Source organism: Delphinus delphis, chromosome 4 (assembly GCF_949987515.2).
Source record: "Delphinus delphis chromosome 4, mDelDel1.2, whole genome shotgun sequence".
Lineage (NCBI taxonomy): Eukaryota > Metazoa > Chordata > Mammalia > Artiodactyla > Delphinidae > Delphinus > Delphinus delphis.
In genome coordinates, this window is record NC_082686.1 from 108,709,305 (window position 1) to 108,729,880 (window position 20,576).

General features: G+C 40.8%; 1 protein-coding gene across 1 annotated transcript in view; it reads left to right on the forward strand.

Moving 5' to 3' along the window:
- The window catches only part of PLCH1 (phospholipase C eta 1), a 233,325-nt gene that overhangs the window by 181,900 nt on the left and 30,849 nt on the right, over positions 1-20,576 (forward strand). The window contains exons 13-14 of the mRNA XM_060011265.1: positions 11,464-11,625; positions 17,611-17,682. Of these exons, the coding sequence (XP_059867248.1) occupies positions 11,464-11,625; positions 17,611-17,682 (234 nt within the window). The remainder of the gene's footprint in view (positions 1-11,463; positions 11,626-17,610; positions 17,683-20,576) is intronic.

Consider the following 20,576-nt stretch of genomic DNA (forward strand, 5'->3'; position numbering starts at 1 on the left):
TTCTGTCCCTTTTTTTTTTTTTTTTTTTTTTTTGGCGGTACGCGGGCCTCTCACTGCTGCGGCCTCTCCCGTTGCGGAGCACAGGCTCCGGACACACAGGCTCAGCGGCCATGGCTCACGGGCCCAGCCGCTCTGCGGCATGTGGGATCTTCCCAGACCGGGGCACGAACCCATGTCCCCTGCACTGGCAGGCGGACTCTCAACCACTGCGCCACCAGGGAAGCCCTCTGTCCCTTTTTTGATTGAGGTGTTTTTTTTTTTGATACTGAGCTGCATGAGCTGTTTGTATATTTTGGAGATTAATCTCTTGTCAGTTGCATCGTCTGCAAATATTTTCTCCCATTCTGAAACTAATATAATATTTTAAATCAACTATACTTCAGTTTTACAAAAAGGAATAGTGACTTCTCCTGGTTGGAAATATAAGCCATTCTCATCCTCTGCCATAGTTGTATAAATTTGACTTATTATGTAGTAAAGGAATGAAATCATTATTTAACTGAAGAAAACAAAGGAAAATGATTATCATAAGGGTTAAGTTAAGTTCATACTCTGTAAAGAACTCAGAACAATGCCTGGCACATAATTTGTACTCAGTAAATGTTAGATACGATCTATAAGAAGAATAGCAGCTGCAGCATGATTATCGCTAATGTAAGTCCTGAGCTGGTCCTTGAGCAGAAGAAGGTGTTTTAAGGGAGCTAAAGGAGCAGGCAGGAGACAGGAGAGGACAGGAGTAAATGCACAGCCTCGGATGGCTGAGAAGCAGCTGCTCTTCAGCCCAAGACACTCAGGTGGCCAGCTTGGAGAGCTCTAAGGCACTCACAAAGGACAGCTAATATATTATCCTTCCTGTCTGCAACTCTAACCCAGAGGGGGAAAAAAGACATTTTGGGACAGTGAGATATTCCAGTGTTTTGTTTTTCGTTTTTAAAGCAAAGGCCCCAACTGTGGCTGCACATTGGAACGACAGGGGAGCTTTCAAAAATCCCAATGCCCTGGTCCTCACCCAGAGATCCCATGTAATTGGTCTGGGATGGGGCCTGGAATTTTGCCACATGCCCCTGGTGATTCCAGTGTGCAGCCCAGGTAGAGCACCACTCTGCATGGTGGTAGAGAGGGTCCCTCATTAAGGGGCAGCCCCTCCAGCCCACTCCCTCCCCTTTCCTGCTGCTTCCCAGCCTGGAAGTGGTCAGCCCTCTCTGTTTCCAGTGATCTTTTCATTTCAGGCTGGAGACAAAACAAGAATGTGTTTTGTGTTTGACTTATTTATTTGTGGTTGATATTCCTAGATCATATTTGCGTCTCAGAAATGGGAATTAGGAAGCCTGATTGCGGCTCAGGTGGAAACTACTCCAGACCATATTGAAGGGCTGCTGTCCCCTCCCCCCAACTCCAGCTGCAATATCCTCCCTCTCCCACCGCTCAGGGAACAAAAGAGCAAGATGCTTATGGCTTTCAACTGTGGTCCCTGCTGCAGCTGCACGGTGGCTGACTCTTGCCAGGTTAAGTGTGTCGCAGCTTTTTTTCAGTAGTGCTATTGGGTTCCAGGGCCAAACGATAATATATTAATGAAACCTCAGCCACACATTTATTTATTCTTGTGCTGTAAATCACAAGGAAGAAAAAGATCAACAGACAGAAATATCATTCCTTCAGCAACTCCCAGCGTTGAGAGGATGTAAGGTGAATAATTATAGCCTTTGTGTTAAGCATTCATTATTTCACCAGCACCAGTGGGTCCGGCTTTGTATCTTTAGCCTTGTTTTGCTGACGCTGAAAGTGTTTGGGCATAACTGCCACGGTTCATTTCCTCACTGTCTCTGACTCCTCATGTGGCCCTGAGCCAGGCAAGGAAACTGATGCTTACTTATTTGGGGCATTTGTGCGACACCAGGCATGCTAGGTGCTCTTACACACTTTCTCTTTTGGATCTTTCAACACACGTGCTCCCTGCCAGGCTCTGGGTCACTTGAAACGTGTTGGGAGTTTGAGACCTGGACTTCCTTTCTCGGATTCACTTCTTTTTTAAAGAATTTTATTTATTTATTTACTTTTGGCTGCATGGCACGTGGGATCTTAGTTCCCCGACCAGGGATCAAACCCTCGCCCCCAGCATTGGAAGCGTGGAGTCTTACCCACTGGACCGCCAGGGAAGTCCCTCTTGGATTCACTTCTGACCTTAAGTGAAACCTACTATTGTATATTTTTCTACAGAGGGATTGTGATGCTTTATTTCCCAGATGTCCTGTAGGAATAAAGATTATTTAAAATATGATTAATTTGACTTAGGAATTTATCTTTTTCTGTAACAGTAGAAAAGGGATGACTGCAGCACTGTATGGTGAAGTAGACACAGAATTTTGAATTGGAAGTCTTAGGTCCCACCTCATCCACTTCATAGGCATGTGTGTCTGGACAAGGTGTTGAATCTTTCTGCCTCTGCATCATTATGAGTAAAATTTGGCTAGTCTTTTTAACTTTTTATTTTATATTGGAGTATAGATGATTAACAATGTTGTATTAGTTTCAGGCGTACAGTAAAGTGATTCAGTTATACATATACATGTAGCTATTCTTTTTCAAATTCTTTTCCCATTTAAGTTGTTACATAACATGGAGCAGAGCTCCCTGTGCTATACAGTAGGTCCTTGTTGGTTATCCATTTTATTTTATTTTATTTTTTCAATTTTCTCTATAGTTTATTAATAAATAAAAAGTTTTTTTTTTTTTTTTAAAAAGAGAAGCATCATAATTTGGCTATTCCTACTGCCTTAAAGGGTCTTGGGTGGTTCAAAGTGTTGTTACATGACAGTGCTTTGTAAGCCTTAGCACAGCATATAAAGTCTTAGTTGCTTTTTCTGTGTTTCCCGGTGCTCTTTTCTCCATGTTCATATAGGTTACTTGTTCTCATAGATACTGCTTTGCTAAGTGTTGCTCATGTTGGAATGCCTTTACCCCACTCTTTGCCAGATTATCAGCTCTTATTCATACAGCCCATTGTAGAAGGTTGATTTGTGGCCGGCGAAAGATATGTCCAAGGCCTACCATCTGGTACCTATGAGTTTGACCTTATTTGGAAAAAGACTCTTTGTAGATGTAATTAGGTTAAGAATCTTGAGATGAGATCATTCTGGATTAACCGGGTGAGCCTTAAAAATCCAATGACAAGTGCTCTTATTTTGTGGGAGCAGCTCATCCTTTATTAATGTTAGGAGTGGGGACAACGGGAGAAGGCCATGCAAGGACAGGCAGAGACAAGAGTTATGTTGCCACAAGCCAAGGAGTGCTTGGTGCCACCATAAACTGGAAGAAGCAAGGAAAGGTTTTTCCCTGAGAGCCTTGGGGAGGCTGAATGTAGCACTGACAACAGCTTGACTTTATACTTCTGGCCTCTAGAACTGTGAAAAAAATAAATAGCTCTTCATTTTAAGCTACCAGGTTTGTGGTAACTTATTGTAGCAGCCACAGGAACCTCTTTTAAGGCTCGGCTCAAGCGTCCTCTGATCCTGGAAGTCACCTGCATTCCCAAGGCTGGGCGAGGTGCCCCTCCTCTGTGTGCCCATCTGTCACCCTACATGCACCTGTTGTGTAATTATGCACTGATGTGTCTGCCTCCTCTGTGACACTGAGAGTTCTATGACAGTGGGGTTGTACCTTAACAATGTTTTCACCTTGCATATAACAGCTCAATATATATTTGTTTTATGCAGAATGCTCTCAAACTCTCTCTCACCTGTATTAACTCCCCCACCAGCACTTTGGTCTTAGTGCTCGTAGTGGAAACCAATGCGTCTGGCTTTTCTTTTTTTTTTCTTCGAATTTTTGAATTTTATTTTATTTATTTTTTTATATAGCAAGTTCTCATTAGTTTTCCATTTTATACATATTAGTGTATATATGTCAATCCCAATCTCCCAATTCATCACACACACACACCCCAGCCGCTTTCCCCCCTTGGTGTCCTTACGTTTGTTCTCTATATCAGTGTCTCAGTTTCTGCCCTGTAAACTGGTTCATCTGTACCATTTTTCTAGGTTCCACATATATGCGTTAATACACAATATTTGTTTTTCTCTTTCTGACTTACTTCACTCTGTATGACAGTCTCTAGATCCATCGACGGCTCTACAAATGACCCAATTTCGTTCCTTTCTATGGCTGAGTAATATTCCATTGTATATATGTACCACATCTTCTTTATCCAGTCGTCTGTCAATAGGCATTTAGGTTGCTTCCATGACCTGGCTATTGTAAATAGTGCTGCAGTGAACATTGGGGTGCATGTGTCTTTCTGAATTATGGTTTTCTCTGGGTATATGCCCAGAGATTGCTGGGTCACATGGTAATTCTATTTTTAGTTTTTTAAGGAACCTCCACAGTGTTCTCCATAGTGGCTGTATCAATTTACATTCTCACCAACAATGCAAGAGTGTTCCCTTTTCTCCACACTCTCTCCAGAATTTGTTGTTTGTAGATTTTCTGATGATGCCCATTCTAATTGGTGTAAGGTGATACCTCATTGTAGTTTTGATTTGCATTTCTCTAATAATTAGTGATGTTGAGCAGCTTTTCATGTGCCTCTTGGCCATCTATATGTCTTCTTTGGAGAAATGTCTATTTAGGTCTTCTGCCCATTTTTGGATTGGGTTGTTTGTTTTTTTATTATTGAGCTGCTTGAAGTGTTTATATATTTTGGAGATTAATCCTTTGTCCATTGATTCATTTGCAAATATTTTCTCCCATTCTGAGGGTTGTCCTTTCATCTTGCATGTAGTTTCCTTTGCTTTGCAAAAGCTTTGAAGTTTCATTAGGTCCCATTTGTTTATTTTTGTTTTTATTTCCATTACTCTAGGAGGTGGATCAAAAAAGATCTTGCTGTGATTTATGTCAAAGAGTAGTCTTCCTATGTCTTCCTTTAAGAGTTTTATAGTGTCTGGTCTTACATTTAGGCCTCTAATCCATTTTGAGTTTATTTTTGTGTATGTGTTAGGGAGTGTTCTAATTTCATTCTTTTACATGGATCTGTCAAGTTTTCCCAGCACCACTTATACAGTGGAGAAAAGACAGTCTCTTAAATATCTTTGCCTCCTTTGTCATAGATTAGTTGACCATAGGTGTGTGGGTTTATCTCTGGGCTTTCTATCCTGTTCCATTGATCTATATTTCTGTTTTTGTGCCAGTACCATATTGTCTTGATTACTGTAGCTTTGTAGTAGAGTCTGAAATCAGGGAGTCTGATTCCTCCAGCTACGTTTTTATTCCCTCAAGACTGCTTTGGCTATTTGGGGTCTTTTGTGTCTCCATACAAATTTTAAGATTTTTTGTTCTAGTTCTGTAAAAAATGCCATTGGTAATTTGATAGGGATTGCACTGAACCTGTAGATTGCTTTGGGTAGTATAGTTATTTTCACAATATTGATTCTTCCAATCCAAGAACGTGGTATATCTCTCCATCTGTTTGTATCATCTTTAATTTCTTTCATCAGTGTCTTATAGTTTTCTGCATACAGGTCTTTTACCTCCTTAGGTAGGTTTATTCCTAGGTATTTTATTCTTTTTGTTGCAATGGTAAATGGGAGTGTTTCCATAACTTTTCTTTCAGATTTTTCATCATTAGTGTATAGGAATGCAAGCGAATTCTGTGCATTAATTTTTTATCCTGCTACTTTACCAAATTCATTGATTAGCTCTAGTAGTTTTCTGGTGGCATCTTTAGGATTCTCTATGTATAGTATCATGGCATCTGCAAAAACTGACACTTTTACTGCTTCTTTTCCAATTTGTATTCCTTTTATTTCTTTTTCTTCTCTGATTGCCATGGCTAGTACTTCCAAAACTATGTTCAATAATAGTGGTGAGAGTGGGTATCCTTTTCTTCTTCCTGATCTTAGAGGAAATGCTTTCAGTTTTTCACTGTTAAGAATGATGTTTGCTGTGGGTTTGTCATATATGGCCTTTACTGTGTTCAGGTAAGTTTGCTCTATGCCCACTTTCTGGAGAGTTTTTATCATAAATGGGTGTTGAATTTTGTCAAAAGCTTTTTCTGCATCTATTGAGGTGATCATATGGTTTTTATTCTTCAATTTGTTAATATGGTGTGTCACTTTGATTTGCTTATATTTGAAGAATCCTTGCATCCCTGGGATAAATCCCACTTGATCATGGTGTATGATCCTTTTAACATGTTGTTGGGTTCTGTTTGCTAGTATTTTGTTGAGGATTTTTGCATCTATATTCATCAGTGATATTGGTCTGTAATTTTCTTTTTTTGTAGTATCTTTGTCTGGTTTTGGTATCAGGGTGATGGTGGCCTCCTAGAATGAGTTTGGGAGTGTTCCTTCCTCTTCAGTTTTTTGGAAGAGTTTGAGAAGGATGGGTGTTAGCTCTTCTCTAAATGTTTGATAGAATTCACCTGTGAAGCCATCTGGACATGGACTTTTGTTTGTTGGAAGATTTTTAATCACAGTTTCAATTTCATTACTTGTGATTGGTGTGTTTATATTTTCTTTTTCTTCCTGGTTCAGCCTTGGACGATTATACCTTTCCAAAAATTTGTCCATTTTTTCGAGGTTGTCCATTTTTTTCCCATAGAGGTGCTTGTAGTAGTCTCCTAGGATGCTTTGTATTTCTGCCGTGTCTGTTGTAACTTCTCCTTTTTCATTTCTAATTTTATTGATTTGAGTCCACTCCCTCTTTTTTTAATGAGTCTAGCTAATGGTTTATCAATTTTGTTTATCTTCTCAAAGAAGCAGCTTTTAGTTTTATTGATCTTTGCTATTGTTTTCTTTGTTTCTATTTCATTTATTTCTGCTCTGATCTTTATGATTTTTTTCCCTTCGGCTAACTTGGGGTTTTGTTTGTTCTTCTTTCTCTAATTCCTTTAGGTGTAAGGTTAGATTGTTTATTTGAGGTTTTTCTTGTTTCTTTAGGTAGACTTGTATTGCTATAAACTTCCCTCTTAGAACTGGGTTTGCTGCACCCCATAGGTTTTGGATCATCGTGTTTTCATTGTCATTTATCTCTAGGTATTTTTTTATTTCCTCTTTGATTTCTTCAGTGATCTCTTGGTTATTTAGTAACGTATTGTTTAGCCTCCATGTGTTAGTGTTTTTTACGTTTTTTCCCTGTAATTCATATCTAGTCTCATAGTGTTGTGGTCAGAAAAGTTGCTTGATAAGATTTCAGTTTTCTTAAATTTACTGAGGCTTGATTTGTGACCCAAGATGGGATCTATCCTGGAGAGTGTTCCGTGCGCACTTGAGAAGAAAGTGTAATCTGCTGTTTTTGGATGGAATGTCTTAGAAATATCAATTAAATCTATCTGGTCTATTGTGTCATTTAAAGCTTGTGTTTCCTTATTAATTTTCTGTTTGGATGATCTGTCCATTGGTGTAAGTGAGGTGTTAAATTCCCTCACTCTTATTGTGTTACTGTCGATTTCCTCTCTTATAGCTGTTAGTAGTTGCCTTATGTATTGAGGTGCTCCTATGTTGGGTGCATATATATTTATAATTGTTATATCTTCTTCTTGGATTGATCCCTTGATCATTATGTAGTGTCCTTCCTTGTCTCTTGTAATAGTCTTTATTTTAAAGTCTATTTTATCTGATATGAGTATTGCTACTCCAGCTTTCTTTTGATTTCCATTTGCATGGAATACCTTTTTTCATCCCATCGCTTTCAGTCTGTATGTGTCCCTAGGTCTGAAGTGGGTCTCTGGTAGACAGCATAAATATGGGTCTTGTTTTTGTATCCATTCAGCAAGCCTGTGTCTTTTGGTTGGAGTATTTAGTCCATTCACGTTTAAGGTAATTATTGATATGTATGTTCCTGTTACCATTTTCTTAATTGTTTTGGGTTTGTTTTTGAAGATCCTTTTCTTCTCTTGTGTTTCCCACTTGGAGAAGTTCTTTTAGCATTTGTTGTAGAGCTGGTTTGGTGGTGCTGAATTCTCTTAGCTTTTGCTTGTCTGTAAAGCTTTTAATTTCTCTATTGAATCTGAATGACATACTTGCCAGCTAGAGAAATCCTGGTGGTAGGTTCTTCCCTTTCATCACTTTAAATATGTCATGCCACTCCCTTCTGCCTTGTAGACTTTCTGCTCAGAAATCAGCTGTCAACCTTATGGGAGTTCCCTTGTATGTTATTAACTGTTTTTCCCTTGTTGCTTTCAACAATTTTTCTTTGTCTTTAAGTTTTGCCAGTTTGATTACTGTGTGTCTCGGCATGTTTCTCCTTGGGTTTATCCTGTATGGGTCTCTCTGGACTTCCTGGACTTGGGTGTCTATTTCCTTTCCCATGTTGGGAAGTTTTCAACTATAATCTTTTCACATATTTTCTCAGGTCCTTTCTCTCTTTCTTCTCCTCCTGGGACCCCTATAATGCGAATGCTGTTGCGTTTAATGTTGTCCCAGAGGTCTCTTAGGCTGTCTTCATTTCTTTTCATTCTTTTTTCTTTATTCTTCTCCACAGCAGTGTATTCCATCATTCTGTCTTCCAGGTCACTTATCTGGTCTTCTGCCTCAGTTATTCTGCTATTGGTTCCTTCTAGTGTATTTTTCATTTCCATTATTATATTGTTCCTCTCTGTTTGTTTTTTCTTTAATTCTTCTAGGTCTTTGTTAAACATTTCTTTCATCTTCTCGATCTTTTCCTCCATTCTTTTTCCAAGGTCCTGGATTATCTTCACTGTCATTATTCTGAATTCTTTTTCTAGAAGTTTGCCTATCTCCACTTCATTTAGTTCTTTTTCTGGGGTTTTGTCTTGTTCCTTCATCTGGTACATAGCACTCTGTCTTTTCATCTTGTCTGTCTTTCTGTGAATGTGGTTTTTGTTCCACAGGCTGCAGGGTTATGGTTCTTCTTGCTTCTGCTGTCTGCCCTCTGGTGGATGAGACTATCTAAGAGGCTTGTGAAATTTTCCTGATGTGAGGGACTGGTGGTGGGTAGAGCTGACTGTTGCTCTGGTGGGCAGAGCTCAGTAAAACTTTAATCCACTTGTCTGCTGAGGCATGGGGCTGGGTTCCCTCCCTGTTGGTTGTTTGGCCTGAGGCCACCCAACACTGGAGCCTACGTGGGCTCTTTGGTGGGGCTAATGGTGGACTCTGGGAGGGCTCACACCAAGGAGTATTTCCCAGAACTTCTGCTGCCAGTGTCCTTGTCCCCACAGTGAGACACAGCCACCCGCTGACTCTGCAGGAGACCCTCCAACACTAGCAGGTTGGTCTGGTTCATTCTCCTATGGGGTCACTGCTCCTTCCTCTGGGTCCTGATACGCACACTACTTTGTGTGTGCCCTCCAAGAGTGGAGTCTCTGTTTCCCCCAGTCCTGTCGAAGTCCTGCAATCAAATCCTGCTAGCCTTCAAAGTCTGATTCTCTAAGAATTCCTCCTCCTGTTGCCGGACCACCAGGTTATGAAGCCTTACGTGGGGCTCAGAACCTTCACTCCAGTGGTTGGACTTCTGCGGTATAAGTGTTCTCCAGTTTGTGAGTCACCCACCCAGCAGTTATAGGAGTTGATTTTATTGTGATTGAGCCCCTCCTACCATCTCATTGTGCCTTCTCCTTTGTCTTTGGATGTGGGATATCTTTTTTGGTGAGTTCCAGTGTCTTCCTGTCGTTGATTTTTCAGCAGTTAGTTGTGCTTCCGGTGCTCTCTGCTCTCACAAGAGGGAGTGAGAGCACGTCCTTCTACTCCGCCATCTTGAACCAATCCTCGCATCTGGCTTTTCATTTGTAAGGTATCTTTTCTCTTTCTGTATATGCTGCCTGGTTACTGTTATTTCTAAAATGCAACTCAGGCACTTGTCTACCCAGAGACTCTCAGCAACTCCACACCTCTTGACTTCTTGCTTTCAGGAACCTCCACAACCCATTCCCAAAGTACTTTTCCAACTTTATCTGCCACTACCCCCCTTCATGAACTTCTGCTCCAGGAAAACGAATCTGTTCATATGTTTATAAAACACGCTTTGCTAATGTAAAAATCTTTGCTAGAGTGATGGATGACATCTCTTCATCACTGTTGAAGTTTTAGTTACCATACAGAGTCCCCCCTGTTCTTTGAGGTCTTCCTGGTCACTCAGGCAGGAATGCCGTGTTCCTTCTCAGAACCACTGTTGTGCTGGTCATTTGTGCTTTTGCAGGCAGCTGTGTGGACCTGGGTAGGATATTTGGGGACATGCCTTTGTTAGCCTGATGGGATCTTTGCTCCTGATGTCAAAGGCCAGCTCTTTTCCACCTTTGCATCTCCTGCAGGACCTGAGGGCCTCCAGTGAAGTGGAGTGCCTCATTCACTGGGTATATTAAAGATATTCGTGCATGTGGTATTAATACAGGGAAATTCAATAACCTGTTCTGATGTAGCTTTTTTTTCCCAGTTTCCCTTTGTATTTATATTGCTTTGCTCTTATAAGATTTTGTGAAAATGAATGCATTACTGAAAAACTGCCCATTCTCTTGTTTAAATATAATGACCTCTTAGTAACAAATTTGCAAGTGGAAAAATGGATCTTAAACTTTTGGTGAGGACTAGGGGCATTGTTCTGGTGGAGGAGCGCCCCTTCCTTGCCTTTGGGTGGGTTGGCCTTTGGCAAGTGGCTGAAGAGTTTATGGAAGGGTGTTGGACATAGCGGGAGGGAGAGGGAGTTGAGAAGGGAGTTGAGAAGGGGAGAAGCAGTGAACAGAGCCTGGGCCGTTAGTTTCAGGTAGAACAAGGGGGCCAAAAACCTGCACTAAGCAGACTTCTAGGAAATCTGGGTCCCTTGATCACTTAAACATTGTGTAAATTATCTCCTGGACACAGGCAGAGCTTTATTATCCAAAACACTTGAAATTAGTTGTGATCTTAAGGTAATTACAGTGCTGAGTCACGGCACAAGTCAGTAGTGAATTCCCTCCAATTACATAGTGGGGCAGAGATAGGAAAGACATTTTATCTCAGAATAATCCTCCTCTACAAAGATTTCCATAGCACTTTTTTCCCTTCAGTGAAGGAAGTGATGTGTTTTAAATAGTATAGTCTTGTTCAAATTTCCCTATGTAGGTACAGAAAACTTATTCTCCCAAAACTTTCCTTGGCCTTCCCTCTAGTGAAAGTATAAAGTAGTGTGGGGAGAAGGACTTAGGAGCCCTGAGTTGGAATCCTGCCTCAGTTCTTTGCTAGCTTTGCAACCTTGATCAACTTATTTCTCTAAACATCAGATTCTGTGTCTCTGAAATGGGAATGATAATAAGACTATAGGGTTGTTAAAGGTTGAATGCAGTCATAGTCATCATTATTTTATGGGATTGGTGGAGGGCTGGTGGGAGAAGGACAAAAAAATTGTACAATAAGCTTAACTTTTTACAGGTAATTGAGAGAGAAATTATAGCAGCAATATTGGCTTGAGTGAAGGCTGTGTTCTAAGTGATTCTGTGTTCCTTAAGGGAAATTATTTCCACTGTTTAATTCTTCGCAGAATAACGGGACCACTGAGCATCAGGTGGAATCTTTCATAAGGAAAAAACTGGAGTCGCTGTTAAAAGAATCTCAAATTCGAGACAAGGAAGATCCTGATAGTTTCACAGTGAGGGCACTACTGAAGGCCACGCATGAAGGCTTAAATGCACACCTGAAGCAGGTATACATTTCCCTCTTGTACTTGTCCTTCAACAGGAAAAAGAAAGCACCTCATGCTTCGTTTCTTATCATTTGTCATTTGTGGAAGGCTTCTCCAGTTTCTTCCATTTCTATCCTTATATTGCTGGAAAAATGAGAATCTCCTCCTGAAAAATGGAGAGAAATAGTGAATAATAGATTAAAGTGCACGGATGGGTATAGAAATGATTCATATGCTCCTTCACTGGCACCCTCAGGACAAAGCCCAGTGCCCCTGCATTCATCTTCCCCACTTGTGTTCAGGTGAGGGTGGGGACTCATTCAGGCGGCCTCCATGCCCTGTCGATCACACCTTCTGAATGTGTATGTCTGTCCACTTCTTCTCCATGGCTGTGTCCTAATTCAGGCCAATGTTAACTCTCACTTAGACTTCTCTTGCCCTCTTTAAATCTAACCTTCACTCTGAAATCAGCATGATGTTTTAAAAATGCAAATCTGATCGTGTCACTCCGCTGTTCAAAATTTTTCAGTGGCTTCCTATTATGCTTGGGATAAATTACAAACTAACTGGGTCACTCCGTGTCACTCCGCTGTTCAAAATTTTTCAGTGGCTTCCTATTATGCTTGGGATAAATTACAAACTAACTGGGCTTTCCAGGAACTGCATAATTCCATCCTTGCCTCCCTCTCCTGTCTCAGATCTCCCCATTTTCCCTGTCACACCACCACCCACGACGTCACACCAGCCACAACCATCTAAATGCCATGGTCTTCCTCACATTCCATTTCCTCTGCCTGGAACACTCCATTTCCACATCTACGCTAGCTAACTCCTACTTAGGCTTTTAAATTCCAGCAACCATGTGGTATTCTAAATGAGTCCTGCCTTGACCCCTAGGTTAGGTTAGCTATCCCTTTTGTATTGTTGATGGTAGCCTGTTATATCTTCTTTTTTCAAGAAGTTCTTTTTTTTCCTACACATTTGCATTTATTTGTTCAATATCTGTCTTCTCAACTAGACTGTAGATTCTGTGAAGGCAGGAACCATGTCAGTCTTGATAACCATTGTTTTCCTGACTTGTATAGTGCCTGGACCTTAGTATGACCTTCATATATAGTTGCTGAGTGAATGAATGGTTTGGGCTCTGGCTGAGGTTTTTATTCTGCTTTCTAATAAAAATATCATAAATGGGCAAGGAAGAGGGATAGTGGGTTTGCTGATGTTATCACGGCAGGACATTGAGGGCAGTTATTCTGGACCAGAGGAGATCCATGTGGTCCCTGGCTTAGCTGATAGCAGCCTCCCCTGCTACTGCTGCCTACCCTCCAGAGCTCAGAGCTCCCCAGGCAGAGGGAAGATCATCACTTTTGGATGTGAGCAACCACTCAGCTTTGGTGGTTACTTTCTAGACTCTACAGAAGTCCAGCCATTCAAACGCCTGGCTGTTTCTCAGGTCTGTTTAGTTTCCAAACATAGAAAACCTAATTCAAAATGGCTTAAATAATGAAGAAAGGCGTTGGGTTAGGTAAGTGGCAAGTTCATTTGCAGAGTGGCCTTCAAGGTGGGCTTAATTCAGAGGCTCAGCAGGGTCATCAAAGACCTGTCTTTCTGTTCTACCTACCACGTGATTAGCATCATCCCATGTTGGTTCCCCCTCTCCTGGTGGTTGCAGGGTGACTGCCAACAGGCCCCTGAGCTATGTGTTTCTTGGTCCAAGTACAGAGAGAGTGAGACAGTGTATGTGCCTCATCCAACAAACCAGAGTTTGTGCTGAGCTCTGGTTGAGCATCTTAGCTCATGTGCCCACCCCTGAGTTGATCCCCACGGTGGCCTTGCATATGTGTCCTTCTTGGAACAGTAATTTGGCAAGGACATAGGATACCATTGGCTTGCTGATGCCACTGAGAACTTACCCCTGGAACTGGCACCGTGGTCTGCCCCTCTGAAAATGCATTCTGCCCCTGCATGCTGGAGGGGCAGAATGGAATGTTGGGAGACAACCAAAATGTCATTTACAGCATTACTGCCCTTACAGTTTATCATACAATTTTGAATTTTCTTGAACATTTCTATAAATACCAGTTAGCCTCTCCCTTTCCTCCCTGACCCTCCAGCCTCTTAGTTTAAACCACACAAATGTCTGTAAAATCACATTTGGTTAACCCGGCTTGATTTCTGCTTCTTGTCCCTGGTGAACTCTCTTTGGCTAATCTGGGCCAGTCACTTCCCCTTATGCTTTTGGAGAAGTCTTTGCTTGCTCCATCCTAGATCATTCCAACTGGAAAGACAACAGCAGGTCTTGGGGATTTTTGAAGAAACAAATCAAGCCCATCTTTCTTTTTATGGAAGAGATCCTAATGGTAATTTCTCCATCAGGTAAGATGGTAAGGGACTTCAAATTTCAGAGATGTAGTAGGACAAAACTCCTCCTCCTTTTTTTAATTTTTTACTCTCCCTTAAACCTGGGTGACTGCAAGAATGTATCAGACTTGCAGAAAGTAAATGGAGCCTGCAACTTTAATAAACTGGACTATGAAGTGTTAAGGTTTTTAACCCTGCTGTTGTGTTAGTTTTTGAAGTATGGTTTTGGTTCAGTGGCAAGCAAAGACAAGTTACTGTAGAGACAAGTCCATCTGTGTCAGATACATGTACACATGTAGAGCCAAGGCTGAGAATGTGCTGTGGGGTTCAGGACAGCTCATCACTTCAGCTCCCTTCCCTCCTGATCGTCACTCAAAAGTGCAGTACTGTGTGCTACTGGTGCCAGCTTTTTCCTGGAGATCTCTGAAGTAAAATAAAAATGAAATTCTCATCCTTCACGCTGGAAGAACTTAGTAGAAGGATGCCTGCCTTCTTTAGAGTTCTGAATTCACTTCTTTGTTTACATCCCAGCTACAGCTATCTGGGTAGCCTTAATTATTCCTTACATGAACTTTTGCACCTCTCCCTGCTGTCCCGCTCCCTCCAATCTCTCATTTATACCACTACCATAGCGATATTTCAGAAACATGCATCTGATCACATCATTCTCCTATTTTAAACCATTCAAATGCTCTTCATAGTTTGGAGGATAAAGCTCAAATTGAAAGCTATAGCCCAAAAGATCCTTCCTCCATCATCTCGCCCCAGCTCTGATTTGTTCATTAATGTGCGTGTGTACAGTACAAATACACAACCCAACCCCTGCCTTTCTTTGTTTCCTGGAAAGTGCCATGTTCCCGGCACTTGGCCTTTGTGTTTGCTTTTTCCTTGCATACTTCCTCTTCCTCACTTCATGTAGATAATGTCTACCTGTCTTCTGGCTTCAGCTTTTGTAACATGTCCCCTTAGAAGTCCTCCTCGATCCTCAAGTCTAGGTAGATGGTCTTCCCGTGCCCTCAGGCAGTACCCTGAACTTTCCCCATCATAGTCTTATTATAGTGTGTTATGATCATTTGTCTCCATCATAAGAGTGCAAGCCCAGGGAGGACAAAGTCTACATCTCTCTTGCTTGCTGTCTCCCTTGTATTCATGTTGAGTTCCTAGCACAGTGTTTGATCCATGGATTCAATGAAAGATGCAGGGCTGATGCTCAAGGAGAGGTCAAGTTGGGGAGAGATATCTGTGTGTATTCCTCTGGTACATAAAGAAGGAGTGTAGAGTGGGGGAGGGAGAGAAAGCCAGAGAGGAGACAGAACTACACAGAATCCCTGTTTTATCACCAACTAGCTTTGTAACTTTGGGCATATTATCTAACGTCACTATCCTTCTGTTTTTCTTATCTGCAAAACTAGGATTTTAATTATACTTATCTCCAGGGATGGTTGTATATATTAAGTGAGAATATATGTAATACACTTAGCATAATCCTTGGGGCATAGCAGGTGCCTATTAAAATGGATGACCTTATACCTCAACTTGCTTGGGGCAACCTCGCTTTATATCTATTGTCCCAGCGTAATTATTAAAGGTGCCCGAATTCACTCTTTTTTAAAAAAAAATAAATTTATTTATTTTATCTATTTATTTTTGGCTGCGTTGGGTCTTCATTGCTGCTAGCGGGCTTTCTCTAGTTGTGGTGAGCGGGGACTACTCTTCGTTGCAGTGCGCAGGCTTCTCATTGCGGTGACTTCTCTTGTTGTGGAGCGTGGGCTCTAAGCGCTCGGGCTTCAGTAGTTGTGGCACGCAGGCTCAGTAGTTGTGGCTCACGGGCTCTAGAGCACAGGCTCAGTAGTTGTGGTGCATGGACTTAGTTGCTCCATGGCATGTGGGATCTTCCCGGACCAGGGCTCGAACCCCTGTCCCCTGCATTGGCAGGCGGATTCTTAACCACTGAGCCACCAGGGAAGTCCCCATTTCACTCTTAAGAGTCCTGTTTTGGACAATAGATGACATGGTCTCCCTACTAATAGATGAGCTACTAGAACTGGAGAGGAACTCAGAGGTTAATTGGTCCATTCCTCCCCCATGTCACAGATAAGAGGATTGAGGTCAAGAGGTGGGTGTCTACCCCAGAGGAGCAAGTCTTTAGCACAGAGTTTGTGCTGGAATCTCCTATGTTTTGCTTCACCTATTAATCCCTCTCTTTCCATCTGATTCTGAGTCCCAGGGTATTTCTTATGTGTTCAGCTTCTGTTTCCCATCAATGTATTGATGTATATAATTTCCTGCTTAGACTTAAATCCATCAGAGAGACTCTCATTCACCTTAAAACACCGTTTCAATTCTCTGTTCTTCAGACTGAATAAGCCTAGTTCTGTAAAACTTTTCTAATAGGTTAAAAATGATCTTTTAAATCACCTTAAAAAAAAAAAAAAGGAGATGGGGGACCTGAGGCTACATGGTGGCAGAACTGGGTCTCCTAACTTGAAGAGCAGTGTTACTTCTATTACCATATCTTACTACTTTCTTAATTCTAGGGTTTTTGAATAGTTAATGATCAGCTTTAATTGATCTTCAAAGGCAGTCAATGTATATAAACCAGTCAACTAAAATTACCCTGTAAACCTGCCACCCACCCTCCTCCACTATTTTCTGAACTGCCTTTTCCCCAACCCAGTTCTCACTGTTCTCCCTCCCCATCCCGCATTGTATCTTTGATTAGTTTCTATGGATATATGTAGATGCTCTTCCTGACCTTTTGATTTCGGGTGGTTTTGCTCACCTACATTTATTCCATTTATGAGATTATCTCTGTTCAGCTGAAAGTCCTGGGAGGGCGGGGCCTCTTGGTCTCCTCTTACATCATGTAATTAGCAGTGAATCACCTAATATATATTTTTAGGGATGACAATTGGAAAAAGAGTGTAAACCCTTTTAGCAGAGTGGTCTTTTTTTTTTTTTTTTCTGTCCCCTAGAGTAAAGAGATCTCTAGCCTGGAAAATTAATTCACATGAGGAGGAATTCAGAATCTACAATACATCTTTCCTGTGCTTACCACAGAGGGAATGATTTTAATGAACAGATAAGCTCTGCTGCAGTTTACTTAAAGAAAAACAATCTTATTGCCTCATAGATATACTTGAATTTTATTTGTTTTTAATGTTTCCAATTCTAAATAGTAATTAAGTGATCAGTCTGATTAGTTTTTTTAGTCAACTGAATTGGCTGTTAATGACTTGTGGCCATTTTTCAAAATTAAATCTACTTTTAACTGAAGATGATTTATTCCCCCTCAGGGCATTAATAGGAATACATCCTGTGCTGTAGAGAGCCTTGTGAACAGGCAGTAGAGAGGCCTGCACACCTGGGCATTACTGAGAGGTCCTTGACCCCAGCTTTGGGGAGCTGTTGGCAGCTGCCATCTCCTGATGGTGCCCAGGTCTCTCTGTACAGCATCCCCCCTCTCTCAAGGCAGACACAGCCACCTTCAGGGAAGTGGAGGGTGGAGCAGGAGGAAATGAGCAGGACCTGCCGGCTGCCCACCTAGAGATGGAAGGAGAGAGGGACTCCATGCCCTTCCACCAGCACTAAGGAGAAAACAAAAGCAAAGAAGAAAAGTAGTCATATTATGCTTTATTTACTCAGCATCCAGATGTGAAGGAAAGTGGAAAGAAAACACATGGACGATCCCTCATGACCAACTTCGGAAAACATAAGGTACGAATTAAGGAAGATAAGTGTGCATAATTCAGGTAATTTAAAGAGTCCAGAGGGTGACAGGAGACTATCATCATGACCTTGGAATAACTGCAGATTTCTCAACAAAGACCCCAGAAAAGGAAAAAAGTTGATAATTAAACTATTTTATAATTTAAGAACTCCTGTTCATCAGAAGTATCAAAGAGCAAATAACATACTGGGAAAGAATATTTTCAATATTCTGTACAAGTCCACAAAGGATTTCTTTCCTGAATATATAAAGAATTCCTATAAATCAATAAAGAAGGCACACTAATTTTTAAAAAACAAGCAAAAGGCTTAAATGAACTTCACAACAGAAGATATCCAAGTGGCTAATATGGAAAAGGTTCTCCCCCTTATCAGTCCTCTGGGAAATGCAAACTAAAATGATGATGAGATTCCGTGTACACCCACCACAACAGCAAACATAAAGAGATTGACAACAGCATGTGTTAGTGAGGATGCTGGGCAACTTGAACTCTCATCAACTGCTAATGGGAACCTGCCTTTGTGCAGCTACTTCCACACACTGTTTCACAGTACCAACTAAAGCCACTCTATGAACCATGTCTTATCAGTTCCATTGTTAGGTGTGTGTCATGAGACAAACAACAATATTTACAGGGGCATTAGTTGCAATACTACAAACAGGAGACAGTTCAAACGTCCATCAGCATTAGAAAGGATAAAAATTGTGGCGTATTCACATAAGGGAATATTTATCAGCAATGAGAATGACAAAATTACAACTACATGCAATAGTGTGATCTTTGTAAACATGACATTGAGCAAAAGAAGCCAGACCCAAGAGAGTACATACAGTTTGAGTCCATTTATATGAAGCTCAAAAACAGGCAAAAAAAATCTATGGGATAAAAGTCAGGATAGTAGTTACCTTTGGGGAGAAGGTGATGACCGAACGGGAGAATCTGAAGGCTTTGGGGCAGATAATATTCCATTTCCTCATTTGGGTGGTTTCACTTTGTGGAAAGCCATCATGCTGTGCACTTACGATTTCTGTGCTTTTCTAAGTGTATGCTTTACCTTCAATAAAAAGGTAAAACATGTTAAACAAGAAGTCAATTGTTGGGTGATGAACTTTATGCATGAGGTTTCTCCAAGGCCATTTCTTGTACTTTAATGAATGTTGTATCTGGAATTTCCTGCCCCATCAATAGGATAATTTATTGAAAGGTTGGACAAAATAGCCATAATAAACTGAAAACAACCAAAATGTTCTCCCATAAAGACTGCTTGAGTAAATCATGATTCATTCACACAATGGACAATTATGCAGCCATTAAAAGATGATCACTCTGGGCTTCCCTGGTGGCACAGTGGTTGAGAGTCCGCCTGCCAATGCAGGGGACACGGGTTCGTGCCCCGGTCCGGGAAGATCCCACATGCCGCGGAGCGGCTGGGCCTGTGAGCCATGGCCGCTGAGCCTGTGCGTCTGGAGCCTGTGCTCCACAGCGGGAGAGGCCACAACAGTGAGAGGCCCGCGTACCGCAAAAAAAAAAAAAGAAAGAAAGAAAGATGATCACTCTGACGAGCTCAACATGCAAAACATTAAATAAAAAAGTAAGATAAAAACTGATTATGTCGTATGTTAACTATGATAAATGTGTCAAAACTGTATGTAAAGAAAATATATCATCATTTCTCCAAATATCTATCATTGGCGATTCATTACTTATTTCTACTTTCTGCATTTTATATTTTAAAATGAACCTGGGAAAGACAGATTTATTATTGTAACACCTCAAATTACTAACTATATGCAGAATTGGAGAATATTTCTTTTCTTGATTACAACCACTCATTTAAATTAAAATTATTTTCCAAAGTAAAGCTTTTAGGGAGTACCTTTGCTAGTATAGAATTAGAATTTATTATGTCTCAAGTCATAAGAGTAAATGTTTACAAGACTATTTACAGGTTATTTAAATAAGTATTAATAGTATTTTAAATTGAAAGTTAATATTATGTGGTTTACAGAATGACTTTCCATGTCATCTCATTTAATCATCACAAAAATAATAATCCTTTAGGACAGATATTTTTGTCCTACCCTTTAAAAAAGCACAATAGAAAGCTTGAGAGATTAGCCAATTTATCAGTTTGGTGAGAGGCCAATCTGGAACATGAGATCATCAGATGCCTGGGTCCACGCCATGTGCACTGAAGTTCTCAAGGCATAAATAAGATGTAAAAATGTTCTAGACTAAATTGGCGCCTTGCCGTCAGTGCAGTAGAGTTGAATGTGTTTATGCCAACAGGGTAGTTTGAATTTTTTTATTTGTTGAGAATGAGAAAATCTAGAAGTTGATTTGGTCCCATGGTAATGTGGGGATGGAGTCTCTTTCCTTTTCTAAGCCATGTTCCCAAAATGTCCAGGGTACTCTGTCTAAAGGTCTTACCTTTGTTTGTAGAAGCTGTAATTTTGGTGGCAAGTTTTTCTGCAGTTACTAGGGCCCCTCCCCATCATTTGTATTGTTGAGGTGTGCATTGCCAAATATTGGGGTTATCTCCAATGTGGTGGGGCTGAAAGTGTATCATTCCTAAGAGGTTTTATGTCTAACAGCTAATCTGTCCAAAGACACCAGGTTAGTCCTACAGTCTTTCAGCCTGACTCCTGTAGGTAACAATTTTCATTCTGCTCTAGAAATTAAGATGGGTCAAAGTCTCAAATGAACAGTTTGATTTAGATGGGTTTTTGAATGCATACTGAACAAAAGCAGGAGTGGTAGTTATTCATTTAAAAATTACTACTTGTCTTTTTTATCAAATCTGCCTTTTACAAGTAAGTCAAAGGGAATAGTGAGCTTCCTATATAAGAGGACACTTTATCCCTTATAATCGTTTAAATA